The sequence below is a fragment of the Schistosoma haematobium genome (genome assembly GCF_000699445.3).
Source record: "Schistosoma haematobium chromosome Unknown HiC_scaffold_153, whole genome shotgun sequence".
Taxonomy (NCBI): Eukaryota; Metazoa; Platyhelminthes; class Trematoda; order Strigeidida; family Schistosomatidae; genus Schistosoma; species Schistosoma haematobium.
The window spans coordinates 1-13,084 of NW_026137029.1; the positions used below are offsets into that span (position 1 = coordinate 1).

The 13,084-nt window shown below is 35.2% G+C and overlaps 1 protein-coding gene across 1 annotated transcript; it reads right to left on the reverse strand.

The window, feature by feature from the left end:
• Nucleotides 1-2,694: 2,694 nt before the first annotated feature.
• MS3_00002508 (uncharacterized protein) lies at nt 2,695-9,063 on the reverse strand. Its single transcript, XM_051210108.1, has one exon. It carries the CDS (start codon nt 4,466-4,468, stop codon nt 2,993-2,995), a length of 1,476 nt encoding a protein of 491 aa, XP_051064114.1. The 5' UTR covers nt 4,469-9,063; the 3' UTR covers nt 2,695-2,992.
• Nucleotides 9,064-13,084: the final 4,021 nt, after the last annotated feature.

Genomic DNA, 13,084 nt, shown 5'->3' on the forward strand with positions numbered 1-13,084 from the left:
TTACCACATTTAAAACATTTAGCATTACGAAATACACATGGATTGCGAGCATGAAACTTTCCACATGATAAACCTTTACCAAACTTCATCTCACCTTTGTGATTTGCTTTGTAATTCCTTGTTGAAACACCTTTCATATTTACACGAGAATAGGAATCACTGTTAAATGAACGCAAGTTTGATTGACCCTGAGATTGTAGTTCATCACGACCACTAAGCAAAGTATTAGAAATCTTCATCAACTGGATATCAAGTTCATTGACTGCTCCGTAGTTAATACATGCAGTTCTAGCATCTTGAAAGGAACAGTTTGGCATTCTTAACAGCTCTCTTTCCAAACTCGGTATGTTAATTCCTGCAATTAATCGATCTCTCAGTTGCACATAAAGTTGACCACCGAAATTACACTTGGCAGCTTGTTTCTGTAATTCAAGGATGAATTCCCGACCCTTTTGGTCATTTTGACGAACCATCTTATGAAACTTCGCCCTTTCACGGCATTCAAAACTGGTGCATTTTACATGACTTAATAATAGCTCTTTAAGAGTTGCATAAGGGAGTGAGATAGATTTTTCTGGATATGCCAAAGTTTTTAGTAAGCTGTACGCTTCTCTCCCAATGAATGTGAGGAAGTATGCCACAATATTAACATCCTCATCATCTTCTTTGGTCATGCTCCAGATTTCGAACCTTTCCAAATAATCCTCAAAAGCTCCAGGAGTTGAATGAATATCTAACTTTTCCATTGCAGGCTCCATCGCGACGCCAATATAGTATTCGAATTCTCGTATGAACTAGGAATTCCAGGATTAACGCAATTGAATTAAGAAGACACAGGCACAAACGAATGTATTGTATTTAGAATTCGAAATCGAGCATTCAACAAGTACAAAAGAATCATTAGTTAATTCAAACACCACATCCGCCACAGCTTAAATAGAAGTATAAGTGTTTGTAATCGGTTGTACGTCTTCTTGTTAAGTTCATCCTGAGTCTGTCCTACATTGTATAAGATAAAAACTTTGTAGTATCTAGAAAGTGCTCATTAGTATTGGAATTAACAAACGAAATCGGAACAGACTCACCTGGAATTGTATACAACCAGCATGTCGGTTTTGTAATGAAATCAATAATATCTAGAATTTGAACCATAGATTTTTCAACACTATCCTCCCCCACGAAATAATTTTGGATCTTTATATCCCCAAGTTATGAATAATGTGGCTTCATTTAAAACATATTTCTCACATTGTTTAGAGTAAACATTAGAACTGTTTTTGTGATAAGGGTAAACAGCAGTTGATATGAAATCATCCGAAATGTAATAAAACTCGAGGTCACTTAGTACTCGTGCTTCGCATTGAGCAGGTTTTTCACAAGGATCAAATGCATTATGAGGATAGGTAATATATGATATGACATCAGGATTTGATTCTTCTGAAATATTCTTATGAAATTCATTAGGACTGTCATTGCAGAGCGTAGGATCGTTAGAAAAATCAGCATCTATCCAAACCACATCAGGTTTTCGATCATGATTAGGTTCATTTAACATATTTTCCTCAGAATTGCAAGTAATTTCATTAGAAATATGTGAATCATTAGGAAAAGTCATACCTGGTACAATAGCATGAGAATTCTGATAAATCGGTTGATTAGGAACTGTTGTCTCACAAGAATTCTGGATTTCATCTAACTCTGAACTGTCATATGACTCTGTACTGTCTTTTGAAATCGTTGATAAAGATAAATGATCATTAGAAACATCCGAATTATTTAAATTTAAATTACAAGATTTAGTACAGCTTGAAGCAAAATGGACAGTAGCTTTGCATACTGACTGAATGTGTCCTACCTTACCACATTTAAAACATTTAGCATTACGAAATACACATGGATTGCGAGCATGAAACTTTCCACATGATAAACCTTTACCAAACTTCATCTCACCTTTGTGATTTGCTTTGTAATTCCTTGTTGAAACACCTTTCATATTTACACGAGAATAGGAATCACTGTTAAATGAACGCAAGTTTGATTGACCCTGAGATTGTAGTTCATCACGACCACTAAGCAAAGTATTAGAAATCTTCATCAACTGGATATCAAGTTCATTGACTGCTCCGTAGTTAATACATGCAGTTCTAGCATCTTGAAAGGAACAGTTTGGCATTCTTAACAGCTCTCTTTCCAAACTCGGTATGTTAATTCCTGCAATTAATCGATCTCTCAGTTGCACATAAAGTTGACCACCGAAATTACACTTGGCAGCTTGTTTCTGTAATTCAAGGATGAATTCCCGACCCTTTTGGTCATTTTGACGAACCATCTTATGAAACTTCGCCCTTTCACGGCATTCAAAACTGGTGCATTTTACATGACTTAATAATAGCTCTTTAAGAGTTGCATAAGGGAGTGAGATAGATTTTTCTGGATATGCCAAAGTTTTTAGTAAGCTGTACGCTTCTCTCCCAATGAATGTGAGGAAGTATGCCACAATATTAACATCCTCATCATCTTCTTTGGTCATGCTCCAGATTTCGAACCTTTCCAAATAATCCTCAAAAGCTCCAGGAGTTGAATGAATATCTAACTTTTCCATTGCAGGCTCCATCGCGACGCCAATATAGTATTCGAATTCTCGTATGAACTAGGAATTCCAGGATTAACGCAATTGAATTAAGAAGACACAGGCACAAACGAATGTATTGTATTTAGAATTCGAAATCGAGCATTCAACAAGTACAAAAGAATCATTAGTTAATTCAAACACCACATCCGCCACAGCTTAAATAGAAGTATAAGTGTTTGTAATCGGTTGTACGTCTTCTTGTTAAGTTCATCCTGAGTCTGTCCTACATTGTATAAGATAAAAACTTTGTAGTATCTAGAAAGTGCTCATTAGTATTGGAATTAACAAACGAAATCGGAACAGACTCACCTGGAATTGTATACAACCAGCATGTCGGTTTTGTAATGAAATCAATAATATCTAGAATTTGAACCATAGATTTTCAACACTATCCTCCCCACGAAATAATTTTGGATCTTTATATCCCCAAGTTATGAATAATGTGGCTTCATTTAAAACATATTTCTCACATTGTTTAGAGTAAACATTAGAACTGTTTTTGTGATAAGGGTAAACAGCAGTTGATATGAAATCATCCGAAATGTAATAAAACTCGAGGTCACTTAGTACTCGTGCTTCGCATTGAGCAGGTTTTTCACAAGGATCAAATGCATTATGAGGATAGGTAATATATGATATGACATCAGGATTTGATTCTTCTGAAATATTCTTATGAAATTCATTAGGACTGTCATTGCAGAGCGTAGGATCGTTAGAAAAATCAGCATCTATCCAAACCACATCAGGTTTTCGATCATGATTAGGTTCATTTAACATATTTTCCTCAGAATTGCAAGTAATTTCATTAGAAATATGTGAATCATTAGGAAAAGTCATACCTGGTACAATAGCATGAGAATTCTGATAAATCGGTTGATTAGGAACTGTTGTCTCACAAGAATTCTGGATTTCATCTAACTCTGAACTGTCATATGACTCTGTACTGTCTTTTGAAATCGTTGATAAAGATAAATGATCATTAGAAACATCCGAATTATTTAAATTTAAATTACAAGATTTAGTACAGCTTGAAGCAAAATGGACAGTAGCTTTGCATACTGACTGAATGTGTCCTACCTTACCACATTTAAAACATTTAGCATTACGAAATACACATGGATTGCGAGCATGAAACTTTCCACATGATAAACCTTTACCAAACTTCATCTCACCTTTGTGATTTGCTTTGTAATTCCTTGTTGAAACACCTTTCATATTTACACGAGAATAGGAATCACTGTTAAATGAACGCAAGTTTGATTGACCCTGAGATTGTAGTTCATCACGACCACTAAGCAAAGTATTAGAAATCTTCATCAACTGGATATCAAGTTCATTGACTGCTCCGTAGTTAATACATGCAGTTCTAGCATCTTGAAAGGAACAGTTTGGCATTCTTAACAGCTCTCTTTCCAAACTCGGTATGTTAATTCCTGCAATTAATCGATCTCTCAGTTGCACATAAAGTTGACCACCGAAATTACACTTGGCAGCTTGTTTCTGTAATTCAAGGATGAATTCCCGACCCTTTTGGTCATTTTGACGAACCATCTTATGAAACTTCGCCCTTTCACGGCATTCAAAACTGGTGCATTTTACATGACTTAATAATAGCTCTTTAAGAGTTGCATAAGGGAGTGAGATAGATTTTTCTGGATATGCCAAAGTTTTTAGTAAGCTGTACGCTTCTCTCCCAATGAATGTGAGGAAGTATGCCACAATATTAACATCCTCATCATCTTCTTTGGTCATGCTCCAGATTTCGAACCTTTCCAAATAATCCTCAAAAGCTCCAGGAGTTGAATGAATATCTAACTTTTCCATTGCAGGCTCCATCGCGACGCCAATATAGTATTCGAATTCTCGTATGAACTAGGAATTCCAGGATTAACGCAATTGAATTAAGAAGACACAGGCACAAACGAATGTATTGTATTTAGAATTCGAAATCGAGCATTCAACAAGTACAAAAGAATCATTAGTTAATTCAAACACCACATCCGCCACAGCTTAAATAGAAGTATAAGTGTTTGTAATCGGTTGTACGTCTTCTTGTTAAGTTCATCCTGAGTCTGTCCTACATTGTATAAGATAAAAACTTTGTAGTATCTAGAAAGTGCTCATTAGTATTGGAATTAACAAACGAAATCGGAACAGACTCACCTGGAATTGTATACAACCAGCATGTCGGTTTTGTAATGAAATCAATAATATCTAGAATTTGAACCATAGATTTTTCAACACTATCCTCCCCCACGAAATAATTTTGGATCTTTATATCCCCAAGTTATGAATAATGTGGCTTCATTTAAAACATATTTCTCACATTGTTTAGAGTAAACATTAGAACTGTTTTTGTGATAAGGGTAAACAGCAGTTGATATGAAATCATCCGAAATGTAATAAAACTCGAGGTCACTTAGTACTCGTGCTTCGCATTGAGCAGGTTTTTCACAAGGATCAAATGCATTATGAGGATAGGTAATATATGATATGACATCAGGATTTGATTCTTCTGAAATATTCTTATGAAATTCATTAGGACTGTCATTGCAGAGCGTAGGATCGTTAGAAAAATCAGCATCTATCCAAACCACATCAGGTTTTCGATCATGATTAGGTTCATTTAACATATTTTCCTCAGAATTGCAAGTAATTTCATTAGAAATATGTGAATCATTAGGAAAAGTCATACCTGGTACAATAGCATGAGAATTCTGATAAATCGGTTGATTAGGAACTGTTGTCTCACAAGAATTCTGGATTTCATCTAACTCTGAACTGTCATATGACTCTGTACTGTCTTTTGAAATCGTTGATAAAGATAAATGATCATTAGAAACATCCGAATTATTTAAATTTAAATTACAAGATTTAGTACAGCTTGAAGCAAAATGGACAGTAGCTTTGCATACTGACTGAATGTGTCCTACCTTACCACATTTAAAACATTTAGCATTACGAAATACACATGGATTGCGAGCATGAAACTTTCCACATGATAAACCTTTACCAAACTTCATCTCACCTTTGTGATTTGCTTTGTAATTCCTTGTTGAAACACCTTTCATATTTACACGAGAATAGGAATCACTGTTAAATGAACGCAAGTTTGATTGACCCTGAGATTGTAGTTCATCACGACCACTAAGCAAAGTATTAGAAATCTTCATCAACTGGATATCAAGTTCATTGACTGCTCCGTAGTTAATACATGCAGTTCTAGCATCTTGAAAGGAACAGTTTGGCATTCTTAACAGCTCTCTTTCCAAACTCGGTATGTTAATTCCTGCAATTAATCGATCTCTCAGTTGCACATAAAGTTGACCACCGAAATTACACTTGGCAGCTTGTTTCTGTAATTCAAGGATGAATTCCCGACCCTTTTGGTCATTTTGACGAACCATCTTATGAAACTTCGCCCTTTCACGGCATTCAAAACTGGTGCATTTTACATGACTTAATAATAGCTCTTTAAGAGTTGCATAAGGGAGTGAGATAGATTTTTCTGGATATGCCAAAGTTTTTAGTAAGCTGTACGCTTCTCTCCCAATGAATGTGAGGAAGTATGCCACAATATTAACATCCTCATCATCTTCTTTGGTCATGCTCCAGATTTCGAACCTTTCCAAATAATCCTCAAAAGCTCCAGGAGTTGAATGAATATCTAACTTTTCCATTGCAGGCTCCATCGCGACGCCAATATAGTATTCGAATTCTCGTATGAACTAGGAATTCCAGGATTAACGCAATTGAATTAAGAAGACACAGGCACAAACGAATGTATTGTATTTAGAATTCGAAATCGAGCATTCAACAAGTACAAAAGAATCATTAGTTAATTCAAACACCACATCCGCCACAGCTTAAATAGAAGTATAAGTGTTTGTAATCGGTTGTACGTCTTCTTGTTAAGTTCATCCTGAGTCTGTCCTACATTGTATAAGATAAAAACTTTGTAGTATCTAGAAAGTGCTCATTAGTATTGGAATTAACAAACGAAATCGGAACAGACTCACCTGGAATTGTATACAACCAGCATGTCGGTTTTGTAATGAAATCAATAATATCTAGAATTTGAACCATAGATTTTTCAACACTATCCTCCCCCACGAAATAATTTTGGATCTTTATATCCCCAAGTTATGAATAATGTGGCTTCATTTAAAACATATTTCTCACATTGTTTAGAGTAAACATTAGAACTGTTTTTGTGATAAGGGTAAACAGCAGTTGATATGAAATCATCCGAAATGTAATAAAACTCGAGGTCACTTAGTACTCGTGCTTCGCATTGAGCAGGTTTTTCACAAGGATCAAATGCATTATGAGGATAGGTAATATATGATATGACATCAGGATTTGATTCTTCTGAAATATTCTTATGAAATTCATTAGGACTGTCATTGCAGAGCGTAGGATCGTTAGAAAAATCAGCATCTATCCAAACCACATCAGGTTTTCGATCATGATTAGGTTCATTTAACATATTTTCCTCAGAATTGCAAGTAATTTCATTAGAAATATGTGAATCATTAGGAAAAGTCATACCTGGTACAATAGCATGAGAATTCTGATAAATCGGTTGATTAGGAACTGTTGTCTCACAAGAATTCTGGATTTCATCTAACTCTGAACTGTCATATGACTCTGTACTGTCTTTTGAAATCGTTGATAAAGATAAATGATCATTAGAAACATCCGAATTATTTAAATTTAAATTACAAGATTTAGTACAGCTTGAAGCAAAATGGACAGTAGCTTTGCATACTGACTGAATGTGTCCTACCTTACCACATTTAAAACATTTAGCATTACGAAATACACATGGATTGCGAGCATGAAACTTTCCACATGATAAACCTTTACCAAACTTCATCTCACCTTTGTGATTTGCTTTGTAATTCCTTGTTGAAACACCTTTCATATTTACACGAGAATAGGAATCACTGTTAAATGAACGCAAGTTTGATTGACCCTGAGATTGTAGTTCATCACGACCACTAAGCAAAGTATTAGAAATCTTCATCAACTGGATATCAAGTTCATTGACTGCTCCGTAGTTAATACATGCAGTTCTAGCATCTTGAAAGGAACAGTTTGGCATTCTTAACAGCTCTCTTTCCAAACTCGGTATGTTAATTCCTGCAATTAATCGATCTCTCAGTTGCACATAAAGTTGACCACCGAAATTACACTTGGCAGCTTGTTTCTGTAATTCAAGGATGAATTCCCGACCCTTTTGGTCATTTTGACGAACCATCTTATGAAACTTCGCCCTTTCACGGCATTCAAAACTGGTGCATTTTACATGACTTAATAATAGCTCTTTAAGAGTTGCATAAGGGAGTGAGATAGATTTTTCTGGATATGCCAAAGTTTTTAGTAAGCTGTACGCTTCTCTCCCAATGAATGTGAGGAAGTATGCCACAATATTAACATCCTCATCATCTTCTTTGGTCATGCTCCAGATTTCGAACCTTTCCAAATAATCCTCAAAAGCTCCAGGAGTTGAATGAATATCTAACTTTTCCATTGCAGGCTCCATCGCGACGCCAATATAGTATTCGAATTCTCGTATGAACTAGGAATTCCAGGATTAACGCAATTGAATTAAGAAGACACAGGCACAAACGAATGTATTGTATTTAGAATTCGAAATCGAGCATTCAACAAGTACAAAAGAATCATTAGTTAATTCAAACACCACATCCGCCACAGCTTAAATAGAAGTATAAGTGTTTGTAATCGGTTGTACGTCTTCTTGTTAAGTTCATCCTGAGTCTGTCCTACATTGTATAAGATAAAAACTTTGTAGTATCTAGAAAGTGCTCATTAGTATTGGAATTAACAAACGAAATCGGAACAGACTCACCTGGAATTGTATACAACCAGCATGTCGGTTTTGTAATGAAATCAATAATATCTAGAATTTGAACCATAGATTTTTCAACACTATCCTCCCCCACGAAATAATTTTGGATCTTTATATCCCCAAGTTATGAATAATGTGGCTTCATTTAAAACATATTTCTCACATTGTTTAGAGTAAACATTAGAACTGTTTTTGTGATAAGGGTAAACAGCAGTTGATATGAAATCATCCGAAATGTAATAAAACTCGAGGTCACTTAGTACTCGTGCTTCGCATTGAGCAGGTTTTTCACAAGGATCAAATGCATTATGAGGATAGGTAATATATGATATGACATCAGGATTTGATTCTTCTGAAATATTCTTATGAAATTCATTAGGACTGTCATTGCAGAGCGTAGGATCGTTAGAAAAATCAGCATCTATCCAAACCACATCAGGTTTTCGATCATGATTAGGTTCATTTAACATATTTTCCTCAGAATTGCAAGTAATTTCATTAGAAATATGTGAATCATTAGGAAAAGTCATACCTGGTACAATAGCATGAGAATTCTGATAAATCGGTTGATTAGGAACTGTTGTCTCACAAGAATTCTGGATTTCATCTAACTCTGAACTGTCATATGACTCTGTACTGTCTTTTGAAATCGTTGATAAAGATAAATGATCATTAGAAACATCCGAATTATTTAAATTTAAATTACAAGATTTAGTACAGCTTGAAGCAAAATGGACAGTAGCTTTGCATACTGACTGAATGTGTCCTACCTTACCACATTTAAAACATTTAGCATTACGAAATACACATGGATTGCGAGCATGAAACTTTCCACATGATAAACCTTTACCAAACTTCATCTCACCTTTGTGATTTGCTTTGTAATTCCTTGTTGAAACACCTTTCATATTTACACGAGAATAGGAATCACTGTTAAATGAACGCAAGTTTGATTGACCCTGAGATTGTAGTTCATCACGACCACTAAGCAAAGTATTAGAAATCTTCATCAACTGGATATCAAGTTCATTGACTGCTCCGTAGTTAATACATGCAGTTCTAGCATCTTGAAAGGAACAGTTTGGCATTCTTAACAGCTCTCTTTCCAAACTCGGTATGTTAATTCCTGCAATTAATCGATCTCTCAGTTGCACATAAAGTTGACCACCGAAATTACACTTGGCAGCTTGTTTCTGTAATTCAAGGATGAATTCCCGACCCTTTTGGTCATTTTGACGAACCATCTTATGAAACTTCGCCCTTTCACGGCATTCAAAACTGGTGCATTTTACATGACTTAATAATAGCTCTTTAAGAGTTGCATAAGGGAGTGAGATAGATTTTTCTGGATATGCCAAAGTTTTTAGTAAGCTGTACGCTTCTCTCCCAATGAATGTGAGGAAGTATGCCACAATATTAACATCCTCATCATCTTCTTTGGTCATGCTCCAGATTTCGAACCTTTCCAAATAATCCTCAAAAGCTCCAGGAGTTGAATGAATATCTAACTTTTCCATTGCAGGCTCCATCGCGACGCCAATATAGTATTCGAATTCTCGTATGAACTAGGAATTCCAGGATTAACGCAATTGAATTAAGAAGACACAGGCACAAACGAATGTATTGTATTTAGAATTCGAAATCGAGCATTCAACAAGTACAAAAGAATCATTAGTTAATTCAAACACCACATCCGCCACAGCTTAAATAGAAGTATAAGTGTTTGTAATCGGTTGTACGTCTTCTTGTTAAGTTCATCCTGAGTCTGTCCTACATTGTATAAGATAAAAACTTTGTAGTATCTAGAAAGTGCTCATTAGTATTGGAATTAACAAACGAAATCGGAACAGACTCACCTGGAATTGTATACAACCAGCATGTCGGTTTTGTAATGAAATCAATAATATCTAGAATTTGAACCATAGATTTTTCAACACTATCCTCCCCCACGAAATAATTTTGGATCTTTATATCCCCAAGTTATGAATAATGTGGCTTCATTTAAAACATATTTCTCACATTGTTTAGAGTAAACATTAGAACTGTTTTTGTGATAAGGGTAAACAGCAGTTGATATGAAATCATCCGAAATGTAATAAAACTCGAGGTCACTTAGTACTCGTGCTTCGCATTGAGCAGGTTTTTCACAAGGATCAAATGCATTATGAGGATAGGTAATATATGATATGACATCAGGATTTGATTCTTCTGAAATATTCTTATGAAATTCATTAGGACTGTCATTGCAGAGCGTAGGATCGTTAGAAAAATCAGCATCTATCCAAACCACATCAGGTTTTCGATCATGATTAGGTTCATTTAACATATTTTCCTCAGAATTGCAAGTAATTTCATTAGAAATATGTGAATCATTAGGAAAAGTCATACCTGGTACAATAGCATGAGAATTCTGATAAATCGGTTGATTAGGAACTGTTGTCTCACAAGAATTCTGGATTTCATCTAACTCTGAACTGTCATATGACTCTGTACTGTCTTTTGAAATCGTTGATAAAGATAAATGATCATTAGAAACATCCGAATTATTTAAATTTAAATTACAAGATTTAGTACAGCTTGAAGCAAAATGGACAGTAGCTTTGCATACTGACTGAATGTGTCCTACCTTACCACATTTAAAACATTTAGCATTACGAAATACACATGGATTGCGAGCATGAAACTTTCCACATGATAAACCTTTACCAAACTTCATCTCACCTTTGTGATTTGCTTTGTAATTCCTTGTTGAAACACCTTTCATATTTACACGAGAATAGGAATCACTGTTAAATGAACGCAAGTTTGATTGACCCTGAGATTGTAGTTCATCACGACCACTAAGCAAAGTATTAGAAATCTTCATCAACTGGATATCAAGTTCATTGACTGCTCCGTAGTTAATACATGCAGTTCTAGCATCTTGAAAGGAACAGTTTGGCATTCTTAACAGCTCTCTTTCCAAACTCGGTATGTTAATTCCTGCAATTAATCGATCTCTCAGTTGCACATAAAGTTGACCACCGAAATTACACTTGGCAGCTTGTTTCTGTAATTCAAGGATGAATTCCCGACCCTTTTGGTCATTTTGACGAACCATCTTATGAAACTTCGCCCTTTCACGGCATTCAAAACTGGTGCATTTTACATGACTTAATAATAGCTCTTTAAGAGTTGCATAAGGGAGTGAGATAGATTTTTCTGGATATGCCAAAGTTTTTAGTAAGCTGTACGCTTCTCTCCCAATGAATGTGAGGAAGTATGCCACAATATTAACATCCTCATCATCTTCTTTGGTCATGCTCCAGATTTCGAACCTTTCCAAATAATCCTCAAAAGCTCCAGGAGTTGAATGAATATCTAACTTTTCCATTGCAGGCTCCATCGCGACGCCAATATAGTATTCGAATTCTCGTATGAACTAGGAATTCCAGGATTAACGCAATTGAATTAAGAAGACACAGGCACAAACGAATGTATTGTATTTAGAATTCGAAATCGAGCATTCAACAAGTACAAAAGAATCATTAGTTAATTCAAACACCACATCCGCCACAGCTTAAATAGAAGTATAAGTGTTTGTAATCGGTTGTACGTCTTCTTGTTAAGTTCATCCTGAGTCTGTCCTACATTGTATAAGATAAAAACTTTGTAGTATCTAGAAAGTGCTCATTAGTATTGGAATTAACAAACGAAATCGGAACAGACTCACCTGGAATTGTATACAACCAGCATGTCGGTTTTGTAATGAAATCAATAATATCTAGAATTTGAACCATAGATTTTTCAACACTATCCTCCCCCACGAAATAATTTTGGATCTTTATATCCCCAAGTTATGAATAATGTGGCTTCATTTAAAACATATTTCTCACATTGTTTAGAGTAAACATTAGAACTGTTTTTGTGATAAGGGTAAACAGCAGTTGATATGAAATCATCCGAAATGTAATAAAACTCGAGGTCACTTAGTACTCGTGCTTCGCATTGAGCAGGTTTTTCACAAGGATCAAATGCATTATGAGGATAGGTAATATATGATATGACATCAGGATTTGATTCTTCTGAAATATTCTTATGAAATTCATTAGGACTGTCATTGCAGAGCGTAGGATCGTTAGAAAAATCAGCATCTATCCAAACCACATCAGGTTTTCGATCATGATTAGGTTCATTTAACATATTTTCCTCAGAATTGCAAGTAATTTCATTAGAAATATGTGAATCATTAGGAAAAGTCATACCTGGTACAATAGCATGAGAATTCTGATAAATCGGTTGATTAGGAACTGTTGTCTCACAAGAATTCTGGATTACATTTAACTCTGAACTGTCATATGACTCTGTACTGTCTTTTGAAATCGTTGATAAAGATAAATGATCATTAGAAACATCCGAATTATTTAAATTTAAATTACAAGATTTAGTACAGCTTGAAGCAAAATGGACAGTAGCTTTGCATACTGACTGAATGTGTCCTACCTTACCACATTTAAAACATTTAGCATTACGAAATACACATGGATTGCGAGCATGAAACTTTCCACATGATAAACCTTTACCAAACTTCATCTCAC